This window comes from Pholis gunnellus (genome assembly GCF_910591455.1).
Source record: "Pholis gunnellus genome assembly, chromosome: 15".
Taxonomy (NCBI): Eukaryota; Metazoa; Chordata; class Actinopteri; order Perciformes; family Pholidae; genus Pholis; species Pholis gunnellus.
Window position 1 is genome coordinate 18,008,145 of NC_136542.1, and position 20,305 is coordinate 18,028,449.

General features: G+C 42.5%; 2 protein-coding genes across 2 annotated transcripts; one reads left to right on the top strand and one right to left on the bottom strand.

Annotated features, from left to right (window-relative positions):
• Positions 1-2,330: 2,330 nt before the first annotated feature.
• Positions 2,331-9,272, bottom strand: eif4eb (eukaryotic translation initiation factor 4eb). The gene is made up of 7 exons (XM_079174280.1): positions 9,200-9,272; positions 7,883-7,986; positions 5,113-5,208; positions 4,903-4,966; positions 4,099-4,212; positions 3,118-3,257; positions 2,331-3,025 (listed from the first exon to the last, which is right to left on the bottom strand). The coding sequence occupies exons 1-7, from the start codon at positions 9,215-9,217 to the stop codon at positions 2,911-2,913; spliced, it is 651 nt and encodes a 216-aa protein (XP_079030406.1). The 5' UTR covers positions 9,218-9,272; the 3' UTR covers positions 2,331-2,910.
• A 75-nt stretch (positions 9,273-9,347) lies between these two features.
• On the top strand, positions 9,348-19,745 carry metap1 (methionyl aminopeptidase 1). Its single transcript, XM_079175289.1, has 11 exons — positions 9,348-9,474; positions 10,716-10,767; positions 10,938-11,047; positions 11,640-11,700; positions 14,237-14,328; positions 14,421-14,504; positions 14,627-14,765; positions 15,484-15,615; positions 16,928-17,071; positions 17,171-17,236; positions 17,701-19,745. Exons 1-11 carry the CDS (start codon positions 9,358-9,360, stop codon positions 17,865-17,867), a joined length of 1,164 nt encoding a protein of 387 aa, XP_079031415.1. The 5' UTR covers positions 9,348-9,357; the 3' UTR covers positions 17,868-19,745.
• Positions 19,746-20,305: the final 560 nt, after the last annotated feature.

The window sequence follows — 20,305 nt, forward strand, 5'->3', positions numbered from 1 at the left end:
AGTACACGTTTCTTTGCTGTCTAGACATTGCTGTTCAGCCCACCACACTCTCAGTCACACTAACACACAAACAAAAAGATCCTTCTTGGTGTTTTATGCTCTTGTTTGATCATCTGAAATTCCCTCTTCACATCCGCGCACACAAAATGTATTCCTTCATCTTACGCTGTTGCCTTAGTTTGATTTCCTTTTTCCTCTGAATTGTGAGCCGTCGCCATCAAAGCCCCAGACAGGAAAAGGCCCAGAAAAACAGACTACGGTGTAATCTGTTAAGTTGAAAGTCTGCAGGATGTGGATTCACGGCTGTAAACAAATCCATCCCTGTGCTGGGTACTGGCCTTAAGAGCGCCAGTTTACATTTTGAATGGGATTGCAGCTCCCTCCAGTGTAAAGTGATGGACAGCAGTGTAACGATTGTCTATTCAATCCTGCCTGGAGCCACGGCATCAACAGAATGCTGCCCCAGTGCAGCCCTAAAACAAGACAGCCGGATAAATATTCCACAGTAATGATATTTTGTTCTTTCGGCTCTTTGTGCTTTTCAGCTGCTTTCGGGGTCAGAGCTCCAGCTCTAAATCGGATCGCTTTAGCAATACTTTCTCCTCTTAGAGGTCTGCTCTGATTTTGGCCTTCATTTCATATTTCCCCCTGCTGGATTACGCCCTTCTGCCAGATTGATTTGACCGGTTATCTCGCACCGAAAAGGGTTTGGGATTTCGATAAGTGCCCCTGATTGGAATACAAGGAGGTCCTGCTCGCGGCGACCGGGGCCGACTGGAGACTGAGACACTGTGCTCAATTCAATTTACCACATTGATTGCATTCATTGCTGCCAAGGTTAGTCTTTAACCCCGTTTAATAAAGTGGCCGCGTTGTGTGTTTACCTGTCTGCACAGACTGGGGAATTTGGTTTAATGACTATTCACAACAAAGATATAGATGCGTGTTGTATTCAGCCGTTGATGGACAAGTTGTAGACAAACCTGCATTTATTTCTTTTTAATGACTTCATTTCATTAAGTGCCGCATGCTGTAGCTTTTTTCTGTTGCTTCTTTACACCGTTTATATGGCCGATTGAATACTTTGTCCACTCCGTTTAGAACGGCCCCTCTCAGTATGACCCAATTTAACATCAAAAACACCTCGAACTAAATATGATCCTAATAACCTTCGTGTAGGAGTCATTTGGGGGCTGCTGTATTGGGACTATATTAGGTTAGGTCTACCTAATAATCTGGCAGCTGGGTGTACAACATGTGGACCTTTCGTGGTGCTCGCTGAACAGATGAATCCGTTATCTGACATCCATTCTTCAATCTAAATGAATGCCGATCACACAAGGACGAGACGCATAGCGAGGCAGTTATTAGATGATGTCCCATCGTTTGTAATATTTACACTTCAAATAACTTACTGTGACAGAGTGATTACCGAGAGAGCACGATCAGATCCCGAAAGAAATCTGAAAATGTAATTTACTGAATTGAAACAGATGTTTTATTTGTGCGTGTACTTTTCGGACACGCCGCCCTCGCCCTCCCAATCAAAATGCTCACATGTGGTGTATTCGGTTCTACAGGTGTTAACTATAGTAATTATTTGAGTTATGTTTGTTGCATTATTAATATATAGTTAATGTGTTCGCCCATTGCTTTTGTCTGTTTCTTTTACTGGGAGGCACTTTGCACCGTCTGCTCCAGAGAGCTGCTATAAACATACATTTTAATCGCCTCCGTGTTTATCATTTAAAACAGCATCTTACGCGATAGATCAGCTGGCCTTTAAAGGTTACTGCCTCGAGACTGCCAGAACTTCAACAAGGACCCAATGAAGCTTCGGCAGTCACTTAACGCTTCATCAGATCAAGAAGGATCTAGTTGTAGTGTAGATGCTTCGCCCGCTGACGTGAAGAATGCCGATCCTTGAGAACGGGATGACATTTTTCATGCCGAAGTGACATTTTTAAAGGTGGCAATGGACTGAGACGGGAAGCCGGGTTGCCCAAAGTAACCTTTTCTTTCACATTTCCTTTTTTTGCTGACATTTTAAGGGATCTCGGGATGATGGGGTGGAGGTGGGCAGGTTTGAATTTGGCACTTTCACTGAGGCGAGCGGTGAATCTTAAGCTACTTGGAAGCCGAAGAAGGGACTTTCCTGTTTCCCTGAGATCGATTGTGTCTCCTTTAGTATCATTTTCTACGTTCAGTGGGAACGTAGAGCATCGGTAGAAATCTATTGGATGGTCTGCTGTTAACTAAAAGTCGATACAGCACCACTGAAAGTCAAAAGTAAACCCTTTAGAACAAAGAACTTTAACATCTAATAATTGCAAAACCAATGTTTTAATTATATTAACACTCAAATGAATATGAGTCATGAAATACTTTTCAAAGGGTGATTACGTGCAACGCATTCCAGGCAAAAAAAAAGAAGCGAAAAACAAACGGTCTAACTAATCGTATGCAGGCAAATCAAAAATAAATTAAAAGCGTTTCATGTCATTTAGGGTTACAGCAAACCAACAGCGCTGTAGTAAATGGGAGAGAATATATATTTATATATATATGCAATTCCTTTTTTTATTTTTTTTTTTGCATTTCGGGATTCCTTGACATTAAAGAAAATAAATCAACAAAAATGTCTTTAGTAAAGTATGCAGCACTCCAAATCACCCGTCATTATTTAAACCTCTCATTGTTAGTGTTTTGGAAGATTCCCGTTCATCCGTTTGTCCATGTTTGTTTTTTTTCAAGTGGTTCAAATCCTGGGCAGGTTATGGAAACCTTTGACAGTTGGTTTTTTTTTCCTCTTCCAGATTGCATTCCGCAGAGTCTTTGCAGCAAAGTAAACATTTGAACCAACAACAAATAAGACAAGTAAATGAAAAAGGAAGGCACGTCGGGCATTTCTCAAACCACAAATTTGTTCTTGGTAGTTGAACCGCTTTTGGTAGCCGTGTCTGCGTGAGACTGGTAGCCAATAGTCATCTTCAGTGGAAGCCCCAGGCGCTCCTTGTAAACGCTCCTGTGGACGAGGGAAAGGACACCGTGAGAGGTTGCAGAGGATCAGCTGTGTTTATGAACGTGTAATGCTTTGACACTACAGACACGCCTCACCCTATGTGTGTTATAGCGTCCCGGCTGTCGTAGTCGGACGTCCACACGGCTATTTTATCTCCTTTCGCTCGGATGTTGACCACCGCGCCGCAGACCTGATCGCTGCAGTCGCCGAAGGCCTCACCGACTAAGCACAGGAGCTGGGGACGGGACGGAGAGGAAGGAAAAGCTGCCGCCATTACATGGGGATTCGACTAGAACTACAAATCGTCCACAAATATCCAAAAACCTTTGGATGTCCGAGTCCTTTATAATGTTTAAAAGGAGGTGTGTTGCAAAACTGCCAAAGATTGCTCCTAAAACCGGAACATTATCCGCATATTCCACATGCCGTAATAGGAAAATGCTCCATTAGGAATAAGACCTAATTGGGAATATGCTGTTTACATGAGCCTTAACAAATTCGGAATATTGTCTTATTCAGAATAATAGTGGAATATTAGAGTGCAAGTAAATGTAGTCAGCGAGGTACTAAAATACAGAGACACTGCTACCGTTTCTAGTAACAAGGAGCACTGACAAATATATTTAAATTCCTGTTCAAAACTGTTCATTTCAAACTGTCCGCAGTCATTCAAACGTATATGTTTCAAGCTCAACGTATGGCAAAAGGAAGTGAGCCCTATGAGCCCAGAAGGGCCAGCGGTTGCAGCACTGACAGTAAAGTCTGCTAACTGGCGAGTATTGCTCGCTGGACGTCTGTATCCCCGTCAGTGACCTTTAGATGTAGAGATGTGCGGAGCGCAGACTGAGCAGCAGGCAAGCCACATTTCACTTGCTCTCATTTGACTGTGTGGTGAACCCGTAACATCAGCTCAGCATACAGACAAGGCACCAGTGTATATATATATATATCTATCTCGTTTTTAGATAATCATAGAAGGATGACACTCAAACTATCTCATCTGTGACTCGCTGCAGGTACGAGTAATGAGGACACTGGACGGGGATACAGAGCACAGCGGCCGTAGCCGGACCTACTGTTTCCAGCCAGAAGCGGTCCAGGTCTTGTCTCCTCTGCTGCTTGTTGAGCGTGAGCAGCCAGCGCCCGCCGCGCTTGTTCCTCTCGTCCTCCCACATGGGTTCGATGCCATCCTGCAGCGACGGAACAGATTGTCAGTACGCGTTCCGAGCCACCGCACCAAAAAACTTCCCGACACAGAAATCGGGCTAAAGGTTTCCAGCTGGAATGCTAAAAGGGTTAGCAAAGGGTAGAAAGTTGCATTTCTGCCCGCCATCTTTAAACTTAGGGTTTAAAGTGAACAGCTCATTTGAAAAAAATAAATGTTTTATAATAACTAATGAATGGTAACAGACCCAATTAGCATGCTCAAACAAGCTACACCTTACATGGCAACATGCTAGCTAGCAACAACTACCGGGACGTTTCATCAAGTTATAACCTGTGTGCTTTGCTTTAGGCTACGTTTTCACTCCAGTAATGAAAAAAAAACAAAAGAAATCAAAAATTCCCCAAGCCCAACTTCCCTTGGAAATGTTCCAACCCTTTGCAACTGTAGTCACCGCCTGTATCTCACACATGGGCCTGTTCAGTTTGCAAAAACATATTGTCTCATGATGCAAACGTGGACTTCCCCTTTGAAAGAAAGTTGTTTTATAGCCTTTAATATCGTGATTTTAGTTTCATTGAGTCAACATGAGAAAGAGAAAACAGGATATTGTCATGGAAACATTATTTTAGAAAGTGATACAACCTATACTTTAATCTGTACTTGAACTACTCACGCTGTGCTTTCACATAAATGGTAAATAAATCAAACGTACCTTGAAAAGGGAGTAATCGCAGCCGGACATGAGGTTGCTTGACAATTGGATATGGTTGTAGAGTCTGAAATGCAGAGAGCGCGGCATTAAAAAAACAACATGCTGCTCGAACAGTATTTTAACAAGACTATCAGGACATTTTACTGCTTCAGACACTCCATAGAGGAACGGGAAAACACAAAGACTTGGGAGGGATTTACTGCTCCTTACGCCCAGAAATCTTCCACCGTGTCAAATTTAGAGATGAGTCGCAGGTTGGCCTGCCATGTTTTGCTCTTGTCGTTCTTGAAGAACCACAGGGACCATCTGTTGGGACGAAAACAGAGGAGGAATGTGCATGAATGAAACAAGCCCCTAATTAAATGAGCGATGGTGTAGAGGCACCCGGAAACTGCTCGATATGTCATCGCTGTCTTTGGTCCAATTAATTGTGAATGTGGTGTCACACCTGTTTGATGCTGAATCCTCTGATGGCTCAGCAACTGCGACAATATGGCAGCATCGTGTTGCGTTCAACATTACCATCTACTCCTTACTCTCACGATCCAAATCATATCGATGACTAGGGCTGTACCGAACAGTTTGTAATTGTCTGTTCTCAACCCAAAAGTCAAAATGTATTTAAACAAAAAAACATTGATATTATCATCTCTATAATTCACAACAGGTTTTAATCTAAAAGAAATATTCTGCTTCAATCCAGATATGATGTTGTTCATCTTTTACAAGCCAGCGTCTGTATTAACAGGCTGGTCAAGCAGCACCATACATTACATTTATACAACCACAATAACACTAAATCATATTTTTCCAATTTTTCATGGGCGATGACATCGTAACGTATGACGACGGACACCTGAAACGTCATTCAAATACCTCAATCAAAGCTTTGAATGTAAAACAAAAGGCATTGGATACAGCCCTGAGCATAACGTTAGCTTCTCTCATGCAGAGCAGAGCTCTGTTGAGCCGGCACATAGAGACAGGAGATGCAAAGCATCACATCCATGGAAAACAGACTGCAAACTGCTTTGTAATTAAAGACTGATTTAATGCCCAGGGGGCAGACATGCCGCTCCGCCGCAAACATCTCTGAACGCACAGCAGGGCCCACATTCTAAACTATTTTAATAAGTCAACTGATACTAACTTAATGCCCTTGAATGACATCGTATATGCATAACAGAAGATCTAAGATGACAGTTCACCATCGGCAGGCTTGAGGTTATGGCATATTTGTGGATTCCTTGTCAAACCTGTTTGGTGAAATATTGGAATGTCTGATTATAGGCCATAACCTGAGGCATGTATTGAATATACAGGGTGTTTATTTTTCCTCCAATGCATGCTGGGATAGCCTCATGAACCTGTGACCCTATACAGAAATCAATACAATTGATGAACACTAACACGCTAACAGGTGTTATTTAAAGGGTTTATTTGTGGAAATATTTTGCCATTGAAAGCCACCGATTCATTTTAAATCTCAGAGCTGAGAAACACCAGTGAAGTTTTTACGGCCAAACTTTTCCTCCGGCTGACTGGCTCTCTGTCGAGTTTGGCTTTTGTAGTTGACCCTTTTGGACATAAACATCCCTTTTGGAATTTAAATATGTATAAAATATTCAATTGATGCTCGTTTGTATTCAGCACAGAAGGGAGTTGGAATGTAGGACTGAGAGGAAAGCACGGAAACAGTCTGGACGGGTCACCGGACCATCACAGACAATAAAAAGCCTCCCATCCAGCAGACGGCCTCTGTGTGCAATGTGAGAGAAAACCCATTTCAACACAGAGACAACAATAATCAACCATCAATCATATAGAACATGTTCTTATACATCATTAAATAACTTGCTAGAACAAGCCCAAAAACTAAGAAATTATTAAAACATGATCAGTCAATCAAATTGACTTTTAATATAGAGTGAAGTTAAATATGAATTCCTCTTAATCAACTGATCAATCTATCTAGAAAGTGGTTCGTGAATTGCTCGGCTCGCTCCTGGCGAACACAGCGGCCATTGTTTTTGGCGATTGGTCAATTCATGTCTCGCTCTCCCGCCTGTGTGAGTCGTCCATTCAGTTGTGTGGAGGAAGGGTCGCTCCGTACCTGAGCTATGCTTAAGGATCAAACAGTAATGTGACGCGCAAGTCACCGATCTTTACAATTTAGTGGATGATGCAGACATTTCCAGCTTCACGTTTAAACAGTGCACACGCTCACATCTGGGAGCAGCGCAGAACAGTCAGTACTAATACATCTGAACATTCGACATCTCTGTTCTGCCTCAAAAGTTGAAATCGAAACAAATGTCAAATGTTCATTTTATTTCCATCTTGGCACACTTTGTGTCAATACAAACCTTCTCATTTCAACAGGCACACCGATGCCATCACTACAGCATTATTACAGCTAAAAGTAGGAACTTTTATTACCAATTATTCTGTCAATAATCTCTTTAGTTAATCAATTATTCTTTAATTAAGGTCCAAAACAGTTCTGAAAGACCATGGTGATAATCTCACACAAAACCCAAATGTTTAATTTAACATTTTCAATTAAAGAAAGCTGAGAAAAGTATTCAATATTGAGTGTTGATGCTGATTGATTTTCGTGGAAGTTCAATAAAGTCGGCATAAAAACATAGACATCTATCAACGGTTATGAAACGGTAAACGGAAATAGAGAAAATGATCAAAAACTTCTCTTCAGACTGTTCAGGCACTGAAATGGTTCCTGATAAAGCGGGTTTCCAAAAACAAAAATTCTAAATATGTAGTTTGTTTCTCAGTGCAATAGTAGCGTACAGTATGGTACACGTGATGCTTTGCTGTCAGAGTGAATATGTTAGTACAGCTTTAGAGAGGGATCATTAGACATTAGACCCACAACGTCATTTTGAATAATTAAAACATGTGTTCTAATGCTTCCATCAATTTAACCCTCTCCAATACATCTTATATTGCGGACCCTAACCTGTTCTGCAGGGGGTGTTTGATGTAGGACTCTGGGTTCACAACCTCTTGTCCAGTCTCCTCAGCTCCATCTTCATCAGGCAGGGTTGGACTTGAGCTGGTTTCCTAAAAAGGCAGTGAGGTGTAGGTGAGATACACATAAGGGACGTAGGCAGTGGGTTTCTATCATTCTATCATTATTAATAATTATTATTATTAACAAAAAGTAACTGATCTCTGATGTAACAACTTTCCAGCTGTTGATTACAAAAGTGAACCCTTGTTCAGCCATGGCAGCTGATGGTGGTACATTTAAATACAAGTCAATATTTAGAAAGAGTCCGTCTGACAAAACAAAGTTTCTAATCTCAATCATTTCCAAAATAAAGTCAAAGTATAGTCAAAAAATCCGTGACGTAGGCGTTCACTAGTGAAACCCGATATGAACATCTGGAACACATTCCACCGTGATGTGACGCCACAGTTTGGCTAACGAACGTTAACTCTATGGCCAACTTTTACCCCAGTAACTTTACGGTCACTTCATGCGTTAGGCACCGCTGTATCAACTCCCCAGATGTGTGTTGATGACACGTGAAGAACGCCACCCGAATTCCACTCATATATAACCGATCTGCCACTTTAAAAAAAAAAAGTAACGCTAAAGTTAACCAGCTAGCTACTAGCTTAGCACAAAGTATCGTGCGGTGACATGACGCCAACCAGTTGGACCCCGGTCTTGAATTTAGCGTACATTTCATTAATAAAAAACTAATACTAATTTTAAAACTGCCACTTTAGCTTTCTTACCACCATCTACCGTTAGCTGACGTTAACTAAATAGTCAGCCAACATTGCATCGTAGAGGTCAGCAGTGAGCAACGTCAACCAATTTTGACAGCTGAAAAGTGTAGCTACAAAAACAACGTGTTTCTATTTTATGACTTGTATCAACTAGTAGTTCACAATAGTCGTACCTGTCTTTGATAATAATTACTCAGGTGCGTACTATTGCGGTTAATCTAAGTGATAGTTCAGTCACTCGTTTTGTAATGGCTCTCTCGCGCAAAGGTGAACGGCACGTCGGTTAGCTGAAACGTCAGCTTTCAAGTTGGGAGATCTCCACGCGAGGGTTCCTCTTTTACGCTTCGGTCGTGGCACAGAAGACCGATACTCTTGAAACTAGTCAAAACAAGCAAATGTGATCGTAACAACTCTCAATTTCCTTTTTAAGACACGTGTTTAAAGTTGAACACAAACTTTAACTGTGAACTCGGCCTGTAATTACAGCGAGAAGCCCCCTAAACGTTTAGATATGTTCAGTAGTAGGAGTACTCACCGGTTCGGCGGTCGCCATCTTAAAAAACCTCTGTTGGAAAAGTTCCTGTTGATTGGGCCGAGCCGTGCAACGTGACGGCCCCACCGCGCACATGCGCAGTGTGCCGTCGCTGGCTGTGGCTGCTTCTACGCGACTCCACCCCTCCGGCAGACGAAGGCATGGCGAGCACCGAGGCTAGAAGGGAGTGTGAGACAGAGGGCTGCAGCAAGGACGCCAAACTCCAGTGTCCCACATGTATCAAGCTCGGTATCCAAGGCTCCTATTTCTGTTCCCAGGTACTGCTGCATTTTCGGCTTGTCCAGCCTGAACGTCGGCTGTAGCCACACACACCTAGGCCTTCTGTATCACGAGGCTGCTAACTGTCAAGCTAGGTAGACATGTGTAACTGTGAGGTGCTTTGTAAACCGCTAATAACGCATTTGGATAACGTTAACGAATGCTTTTTTGGGTGTGGAATACACACATTGCAGAGGATGAGTAATGCACTCAGTCATTGAAACTCATCCTATACCCGCGACTGTAGGCCGAGGGGGAAACGTTTAAGCTAGCTAACTGATGGCTGATTAGCTAAAGTGAGTCCCGGTATCGTCCCTGCTCCAAATGGAGAAAAAAAAAAAGCCTATTGTGTGGAGCTCGTTTGCTGACAGCGTACAAGAGTATGACATAATGTATATTTTGTTGGTACAAGGCATTTTAATAACGCCATAGACTGAAAGGAATGATGGGGTTGTGGACGTGAAGTGCCACAGAGGTAACGCTGCGTGACAGAGCATTTGTTGTCACGATGTTTGACCCTCTGTTCTCTCTCCTGCGAGACCAAACCCCACTCACAAATCTGTCGGTTTAAAGATGGATCTCCAAACGACAATACCTCACACTTGGGTTAAGAGAAGTTGCTTCTTTATACAAATGCGCAGCTGTGCAGTACTTTTCTTTTGATCATTATGACAAGCACCGATAGACCCATTGTCACTACAGCTGTCTTTCACTTAAACACTAAGAGTGTGTGACAGTTGCTGCTTTTGGGGCAATCTTTTGCATTGGAAAAGTGTCTGCCATCAAAGCGTTAAACATTAAACCACAGCAACTGCTCTCTCAGCACAAGAGGCTCTGCAATGCTCTCTGAGTCAAAAGCTTTATATATAGTTGGGTTGGGTGGCAGTTTGAACGATCTTGCGGGTGCCATGGTATTTGACCCTTGGAGATCTTTGCTGCAGTTGCATTTTTGGCTGTGCAACCTGACCCCTGCTTTCTATATTTCCCCGTCTCTCTTTCTCCGCTCTTAACTGTCCGACCACATAAGACCATTGGAAGGAGCAGTACGCGGTGGAGTAAGTGGTTAATTTGTGGAAGTCTCTACCTTTTTTGGGGGTTTTTTAGGGTGCTTTCGCAGTGTGCACGTTAACATAGTTCATTGTTTGGGTTGAACATTAGTTAAGTGAACCATTGAGCTCAATCTGCACTTTGTCATTGTACATCCCCATTGAGGGTTTTCTGTCTGTGTCTTCTTTTCCAGGAATGTTTCAAAGGGAGCTGGGTGTCGCACAAGTTGCTGCACAAAAAAGCAAGTACGTATTACCGGTCATTGTCGGTTCCGTACACCGGTTTACACCCGAGGCGGACTCGTTCTCAATATCCGAATAAGTTGCATGTTGTTTCGGTGCATGACACCTCTTGGCTGTGAACTAACGCGGCGGTGCCAGATGCTTCAGATGTTCTGTGCTGTGTGTTTTGTCAGAGGATGACAAGAACCAGAATGAATCCCAGAACTGTGTGGAGAATGACATCAACACGGACCCATGGCCCGGCTACCGCTACACGGGGAAGCTACACCCTCACTACCCGCTGGTGAGTTCTCGCTGTTCATTTATTCAATGAAGCTTGGAAAGAAGGCCCGAGTGCAGACATGCATAAGCGATGACGCCCTTTTGGTTTCCAGTTGGATGCACTCGGTGGCGCCAAACTGATTAGCACTTCTTCTTCTTTTTTTTTGTCTCAGTTTTCCCGATCATTAACCGCTACCGGTGGCAACTGGGAAAGAGATCATGAACTTTATAAAAATGTTTCACCACGATGTTTTAAATGTCAGCTATTCCCTTGCGACACAATTGTTAGCTGAAAGGAAATAATGTCCTCAGACAGGTTACATCAACTCCCTTAAGTAGAGCTGATGAACAGTCCCTGCTACACACCACACCGTATAGTTAAAACGATGGAAACATCCAAAACGGGGCCATATGCTGATACCTGTCGGTGCCTATTTGTTTTAAATGTGTCGGAACAAATTGTAACACCAACTTGCCTCCTATAAAGAATGGAGGACAGACGGAGAGTAACGGGGAATTATAATAAATTGCATCAATTATTTCCTTATCCATGTGCTGATTTCTGTGGATTACATAACGTTTCTGTCCTCCCCTCCCCTCGGCTCCGGCTGCAGACTCCCATGAGGCCCGTGCCCGGTGACATCCAGAGACCTGACTATGCGGATCACCCCAGAGGTACCTGTGCTTCTTTCTCAAGGACATGTGTTTTCAGTTGATCACATTGGCTCATCCTCCACTTGGGAAAATGTTGGTATTTTTTTTTTTTAAACTGCAATTTGAGTTTTGATTTTGTTTAAATACATAAGAAATGCGCTTGTTTTGGATTGGTACACTGTATCGGCCGATACACTAGTTCAGTTATCGGGAGAAAGAATTGTTTATAGAAAAGTTTATCTTAGTAGTAGACAAAGTGTTCATCCATGCGTGTGTCATCTATCTTCTTCTTTTTTTTTTGCATGAATACACAGAGAAGCTGATACGTGTTGCGCTGTGCAAACAGCACAGTCACACATTTGCACCCTTATTGTGTGGTTTAACAGCGGCAGAGTAAGATGTGTATTTTCAGTAGGATTCGTAGTACTAGTATCATTTCACTGGATTTAGTCGGATTCAGTCGCGTGATGTTTTTTTGTGAGGATTTCTTTGTACGTACATTATGTTTTCACGCAGTTCCTCTTTCAGTATTTTAGCTGTAGTCGATGTCGCTCTGTTAAACAGCCCACTAACACCTCGTCCTCGCACGCTGAACACCGACGGGTTGAGATTTATTTCAGGGAAATCTAAACCGCTCTGCCGTCACACCGTTTTGACGAGCAGCTGTTAATTATCCGACTCCTCTAATTGTAACCTGGTTTATTTACCTGGTCTGTTTCTCTGGGAAAGACATTCAGTGTGCAACCATGGCAACCTCTACATCCCTGTCGTCTGACTGCATAGATCGGTGCTCAGGTAGTCATGGTTACAGTCTCCTTTCATGCCTCCCGTGATGCCTTCTTCTCGGGGACCGACGCACAGTCATTACAGCCTAATGTTTTTCAGCGTGGCACTGTTACTGAGCTGAACTCAAATCTGGAATTTATTTAAATGTTTGTGTTTTTTTAAATTTAAATAACACATAAAATGTGGGTTTTTACCTCAAATGAACCTGTAGGGTTGTGAGGACATGACAATGTGCGCACTCTGTGATCCTCTCATCCCTTTTCTTCTTCCCCGAGCAGCTGTGTCAAAGCGTAAGTAAGTCTAATTGATTGTTGCGCTCGCACTGTCGGCTCTGCAGGTCAGGAGGAGGACCGTGTTTCACTCCAACACACACACCTGTCCGAAGTCTGCGTTGCTAGGCAACTGTTGGTGTTCATCCAGCGATCGTCTCGTTGAGTCGATGAATTATAGATCAGCGAATTCTGGATGACTTCAGCGCTTTGAACAATATCTAGTTGAATACATCTCCTCAATGTGCTTTTCAGTCCAAGAATTCTGATCTTGTGTAATCTCCAGTTAACGCGTCGCTGAGCTGGCTGCACTGACACCAACAGTACCAGTCCTGCTCCGTCCCTTTGAGTCGGCAGTGCGAGTGTCATTATAGTCTCCGCTCGGGTGCTGCTGTAGTATCTGTGTAGGAGCAGCTAGTTAGTTGTCCATAGTACCATAGCAGAGATTTTAACGCTGGTTTAGAAATGTGGGATTGAAGCTGAAAGAATCTCGTGTAACAAAAAGAGCGTTTGATTCGTAAACCGTTAGAAAAAGAGCTTTGACTTTTGATGAGGGATTTAAAAGAAGGCGTCGACATCGCACGCCTTAAAGCGAGGAGTTCCACAGAAATGAGACAATAAAAGGCAATCCTTTACTTTTCACTGCCAAGGGACGACAGATGCAAATTAGCTTCAAGCTATAATCTGTTACGGTGCATCAAATGGTGAAAGTTCTGTTTTAAACTGTACATGGTCCCTTTTTTAAAATGAAATAAAGAAAATTATATTTTGAGCATTCTGTGTGGGTGGAATTTAAATCAACCGTTAGTTATCGCCTGGTTATTCCTCAAAGTTTCTTTAATTCTGTTTGTGGAGGAACCGGGAGTTACACTGCTGCTGTATAGTCATACAGTCAGATATAGCTTTCATATGTTTACACAGGGTAGGTCAAAAATAACTGAATGCTGTATGTCCAGAGTATAGTTTTCTGTTCATCACCTTTTCAGTAGGGTTGCAACTCTGGATTATTTTCATTATCAATTATCCTGCTTATTATTTTCTTGATTAATTGACCAATGGTTTTGTCTATAAAATGCTATTTCTAAGCGCCAATCATCACCTTTATGTTACATTTTTATTTTTTTTTACGATGTTGATATAACAACAAAACCAAACACTTACTAGACACGATCATTTTAACCCCAGTCTTTGACTCTCGACATGGCTCATGTTGGAAAGAGCAGGTTTTGGCTACAGACGTGTATGTTTTTTTAAAGATGCAGTGTAACTGCAAAATGACAGAGGGGTGACGATGCTTATCCCTTCTCACGACCAAATGACTTGTCGTCAACCGTCACTTATGATGTAAAAGCAAAATCAGGAGTTTGTAAATCCGGTCCAAGTCGACGTGGCGGCTAAAAGTTGACATACTTCCGACAACCGCTTCACAAGGTCCCGGTTGAGTCGGCTAAAAATCACCGCGTGACTGACGCCGGGTGTCTGTCCCCGTTTCCTTCACACAGGGATCTCCGAGTCCGAGCAGTTTCTGAAGGGGACGTCACAGATCAAGATCCTTTGTCCGGAGGACATCGAAGGCATGCGGGTAGTGTGCAAGGTAACTTTGCAGGCTGCCGCTTAATGTCACGATGTCGCCACGGTTTGCAATTTTAGTTTCTCACCCAATTAACGTGCGTGTGTCATTCGCAGCTGGCACGAGAAGTCCTGGACATCGCGGCCGAGATGGTGAAAGCGGGCGTTACGACGGAAGAAATCGACCACGCTGTGCACCTGGTATGCGCCGCACTCAAACACAATATGATTGTGACTGTGTTGAGCTTTAAGGCACCTACGTGAGGGGGAAGGCCTCCCTCATCTTCAGTACATTTAATCCTTCCTTTGCTTTGTCTATTCAGGCCTGTACAGCCAGGAAGTGCTACCCTTCCCCTCTCAACTACTACAACTTCCCCAAATCCTGCTGCACGTCTGTTAACGAAGTCATCTGCCACGGCATCCCAGACAGAAGACTATTACAAGAAGGAGACATTCTCAACGGTATGCTCACTGCACCACACATTACGTGATTTAGGGACCCTAGCTTTTTTGTTGCCTCTTTTTATTCGTTGGAAAGAACCAAATTCTAGACTTTCTTGACTGTTTCATCCCCAACAAATGCACCTAAAATAGATTCTTCCTTTTAGTTTTTAAACACCCCAGTTTTTCTCACTATATTTCTATTCTCTATTACAAAAAAGGCTCTTGTAAGTTGAGCTAAGTTTGGATGCAGGGCAATGTTTTATTCAAGAGAGTGAAGTAGAAAAAGAATCCTCCTCCATGACAAATGGTTGTACCAGCCTCCTGAAATGGTGTCAGTGGGAGGTCGGCCAATTTGAGTCTCTTTTATGAATATTTCTGCTAAAGCGATGTCTTCCATCTGCCACTCCCCTCAGAGCGTCTGATGGAGCACTTGCCAACAACTCATCTCTCGCTGCGTGGTCCCGACAAGACAAATTCTTTCATTAACCTTTAGCAGTGGGGATTTGCCTGTCATATCTGCTGCTCTCCATATTTCTCCGTCAGTGGGAGAAGTCCCAGTTTGCCCACGAGCAAGTCCAATTTAGACACATTTAGTTTGGCCTCGTGAACGGGTCGACGTTTTGCCCAAAACGTTCAGGTTCTTCATGATGGTGTCTTTCTTTGTGTTAGACACAATAGCATCTAGTGTCATGCAACACAATGGCTCTGACTCATTCACCGTCTCCCTCTTGCACAGTGGACATCACCGTCTACCACAACGGTTTCCATGGGGACCTCAATGAAACCTTCTACATCGGCGAGGTGGATGAAGAGGCGAAGAAGCTGGTTCAGACCACATACGAATGCCTTATGCAGTCCATCGACTCGGGTAGGAATCCCGTTTCTTTCATTTTGACCGATTTTATGTTCGTCATAACCCCACCTTCACCGCTCTTTGTCTAGAGTTTTGTACTCGCCTACCTTATTGTATGGATGATCATCTACCTTATTGTATAGATGATCATCTACCTTATTCTACCTTATTGTATGGATGATCAGCGTCATCTACCTTATTGTATAGATGATCAGCATCATCTACCTTATTGTATGGATGATCAGCATCATCTACCTTATTGTATGGATGATCAGCATCATCTACCTTATTGTATAGATGATCAGCATCATCTACCTTATTGTATAGATGATCAGCGTCATCTACCTTATTGTATAGATGATCAGCATCATCTACCTTATTGTATAGATGATCAGCATCATCTACCTTATTGTATAGATGATCAGCGTCATCTACCTTATTGTATAGATGATCAGCATCATCTACCTTATTGTATAGATGATCAGCATCATCTACCTTATTGTATAGATGATCAGCGTCATCTACCTTATTGTATAGATGATCAGCATCATCTACCTTATTGTATGGATGATCAGCATCATCTACCTTATTGTATGGATGATCAGCATCATCTACCTTATTGTATAGATGATCAGCATCATCTACCTTATTGTATGGATGATCAGCGTCATCTACCTTATTGTATGGATGATCAGCATCATCTACCTTATTGTATGGATGATCAGCATCATCTACCTTATTGTATGGATGATCAGCATCATCTACCTTATTGTATGGATGATCAGCATCATCTACCTTATTGTATGGATGATCAGCATCATCTACCTTATTGTATGGATGATCAGCATCATCTACCTTATTGTATGGATGATTAGCATCATCTACCTTATTGTATAGATGATCAGCATCATCTACCTTATTGTATGGATGGGCTAGTTGGGGTATAATCTGTATCAGCATTAAGAGTTACAGTACAGAAATGTAGAAGATTCATTTGAATTAATTAAGGAACTGTTTCGGCATTACATAGTTTGTCCACCAGAGAGCATTGACGTTTCAGAGCAAGTTGAGATTTAATTTAGATTTTTCTGTTTCTGACCTCTTTCCAAGGTCAGCAATGAACTTTCTATCTCAACTTTGAAGCTAACGTGGCCGAAGTTGTAGTATTAATTCTGTAATGGATTCTGTATTAGAAATTTCTCCAATAAGTCATGATCAGATTTTATTTTTACTCAAATATCTGCCCCAGAATTCCAGTGTCCATCAGGCTATAAACAACAGTCACTATATCCACTTCATATAACCCTCATGCTTCCTGTTATTACAGTGAAGCCTGGCATCCGCTACAGAGAATTAGGTAACATCATTCAGAAGCACGCTCAGGCCAACGGCTTCTCCGTGGTGCGGAGCTACTGCGGCCATGGCATCCATAGACTTTTCCACACCGCTCCCAATGTGCCACATTATGCCAGTGAGTAGTCACACGTCTGAAATCTCTTGAATGTTGCCATCGAATTCCCGAGATGCTCTCCTACAAGAGGATGATTTCTATCTTCATTCATTTCACCAGAAAACAAAGCAGTTGGAGTAATGAAGCCTGGCCACGTGTTCACCATTGAGCCCATGATATGTGAAGGTGAGTGCAACTGCATTTTTGTCTGAATAGTGTGAACAATAGAGATAATTATAGGGATGATAGTAATTTAAATTAATTAAATAAGACATAATTGCCTCAAACAAAAGTTGTAGCAATTATACAAAACAAATCAAAAGAGAGTAAAGCAAGGCTGGATTGTAAAGTACTGTATCAGTGTAAAAAATACCAATACAAATTTCAGCTTCATCCTCTTGCATTCACCAGCTGATTTAAATGGTTTATTTGCCTTAAAAGTAGGTTGTGTTCTCAACCTATAAAATATGGTGTGGTTTTGAAAAATTAGTCACTGTTGCAAGGCAAACCTTGATTTGTTGCCTGGCTCACAAGGGGTTAGTTGATGTGTAACACAAACGGGTCATTAAAGTCTTAAAAACCACTCTTAACGGGTGTCCAGTAGTGCGTGTTCCTACAGCTCTGTTTAAAGCCGCGTGTCTCAATCTCAGGTGGCTGGCAGGACGAGACGTGGCCCGACGGCTGGACGGCGGTGACCAGAGATGGGAAGCGCTCGGCTCAGTTCGAACACACCCTGCTGGTGACGGAGACCGGCTGCGAGATCCTCACCCGCCGCCTGGAGGACAACGGTCGCGCTCACTTCCTCAACCAAATGTAGGCCGGACTTGAACGCACCAAGGACTGGACTTTCCAGACACTGACACCCAGCACCTCTGGGCCTCACACACATGCGCACACACACACACACACATACAGACATACAGACACACACACACACCTCAAACAAGAGGCACCACCCCTTGAGCTCAGTTTAACTGCGGCTCTCATTGTTCTTTGAATTAAATATCGGTTGCTCAAATTAAATGGAAGTACTTGAATGTGTCTTATATTACACGTGGATCTCTTTATTAGTGAAAACTGTATCCTCTGAAGGAAACATGAACGTAATCATGATATTTGGTTTTGCTTAGTGGTCGGGCTCGACATCAGGCCTGTTTTCGACCTCTGGGTCGTGTCACCCAGAGTTTCTTACTGGCTGGCTTGTTGTTGTCTGTGATGTGTGTGTGTGTGTGTGTGTGTGTGTGTGTATGGGTGTGTGGTGCTCAGGGCAAATCCGACTAGTACGCAATGCTTCGCGTCTTTTCTCCCAACCTCTGCTAACTTCATCACAATTCATATGAATTTCCCAGAGACGGATCGAAAAGAATCAGCAATACTAAACACAAGAAGGATGTTTCCTGGAAACTGGTTCAACAAGTCTCACAGCCTCAACAACTAGCAACTCAAAATGTCTTTCAGATCTAGAAAATAGGTTGAAAAACGTTTGAATTTAAATTTCAGTCAACAAAAATCATCCTCTGCCACTTCTTCTGCAACAGAAGCAGAGTTCACCAACAGACATATCTAAAGGACTAGTTTGATATTTTAGGACATACTTTTGATCGCTTTCATTCACATAGTTTAATGAGAAGATCTATACCACCCTCATGATCGTCCATTCTATATTTAACTGCAACCAGGAGACAGTTAGCTTAGCTTAGCATAAAGACTGTGATCAGGAGGAAACAGCTAGCCTGGACCTTGAAATCACAAATTAACACATTATACTTAAATTTCATGTAGTGAAAAGCATAACTCCTTAAAACCACAATTTGTAAATTTTACTTTACACTTTTCTGGATGGATCAAACAAACACGATTTGTTGTAATACATGTTATTAACCTGTTTAATTATTGCGCTTTCGGTGTGCAGGTAGGTGTATTTTGTTAGCTTTGGACAGAGCCAGGCTAGCTGCATCCCTGTTTTCAGTTGTCATTCTAAGCTACGCTACGCTAAGCTAAGCTAAACTCTCCAGGTTGTAACCTCATATTCAATGCACAGATATGAGAGTTGTCTCACTCTTATCAATTACCTCTTTGAAAGAAAGCAAAGTTAACACATTTCCAAGGCTAATTCTAATATCTGTACAGGTTGGTAAATGAAATGAATCCATTGATTTAAATGCTTCATGTTAGCCTGTTTGCTAATCACAGCACCAGGGCAACTATCACTCTCCACCATCTACCTGGTGACGTGTTCAGTAGTAGCACTCAAGTGTCATATCCTGAATGTGGCTATTATTAGTACACAGTCAAGTTTTCCAGTCGTCAGCCGTTGGTTGCTAGGAGAATTGTGACGCAACCACAGAGCATCTGCAAAGATTTCCAATGTGAGAGTAACGTCAACGAGAGCACTGAGCTCGTTGATCCGGCTTCGAGGAAGTCTCCCATGGCGTCTCGTGTTATTCCGATAGCCCGGGTGTAGCAAATTGAGCCTTAATGTGTGAATCTAGTTATCAAAACATGCCGGATATCTCAAGGCAGGGTTAACCAATGTTGACCCCCTCATCTCGACGCTCACCATTTACCTTGACGTGGGGATTTTCCCGGTGTGAACAGCGTTTCATTCTTTTTATTTTCAGAGGACTAATGTGATGTGTGGCTTCTCTGCCATCTTTGTATCTCTTCTAATGGAGTAATAAATGACTCTTCTGTAGCTGTGTGTGGGCGAGTTTGTCCTTGGATACACTGGTGATCCAAATCCCAAAAGTGGTCTAATTCACCAGCCTTTTATTACTAGGAACGACTGTCTGGCTACCTGGGAGCCTTAAAGCCTTTGTAAACTAAGTGGAGTACAATGATGCTCGAAGCTGCATTTGAGATTTGATAATGATTATGTTAGTTTACTTCAAGCTACATTGAGTGTGAATGTATCAGTAAACCTTTAGATGCATACATGGCTCCATTATGGGCCCATAGACATGACTTCACAGTATTTAGTCTGCAGTGACTAATAAATGGTAATTCATGCTGTGGACAGGTTGAAAGGAGTTCAGCAGAAATTAAGTACTTAATAAAGTGTTATTGGATATGGCGCATCAACAAACAATGGTACAAATTTGAGAATGTTTTTTTTTTTTTTTTTTAAATGGCAGCCATTTTCAATTGTCATAACAGAAAAGGTGCAGGTGTCATTACCAGTGTGTAGGGTGAATTCACAAAGAATGGATTGCAGCCGCTGCCCCGTCTCAAGGTGACATTACAGGGAAAACACGC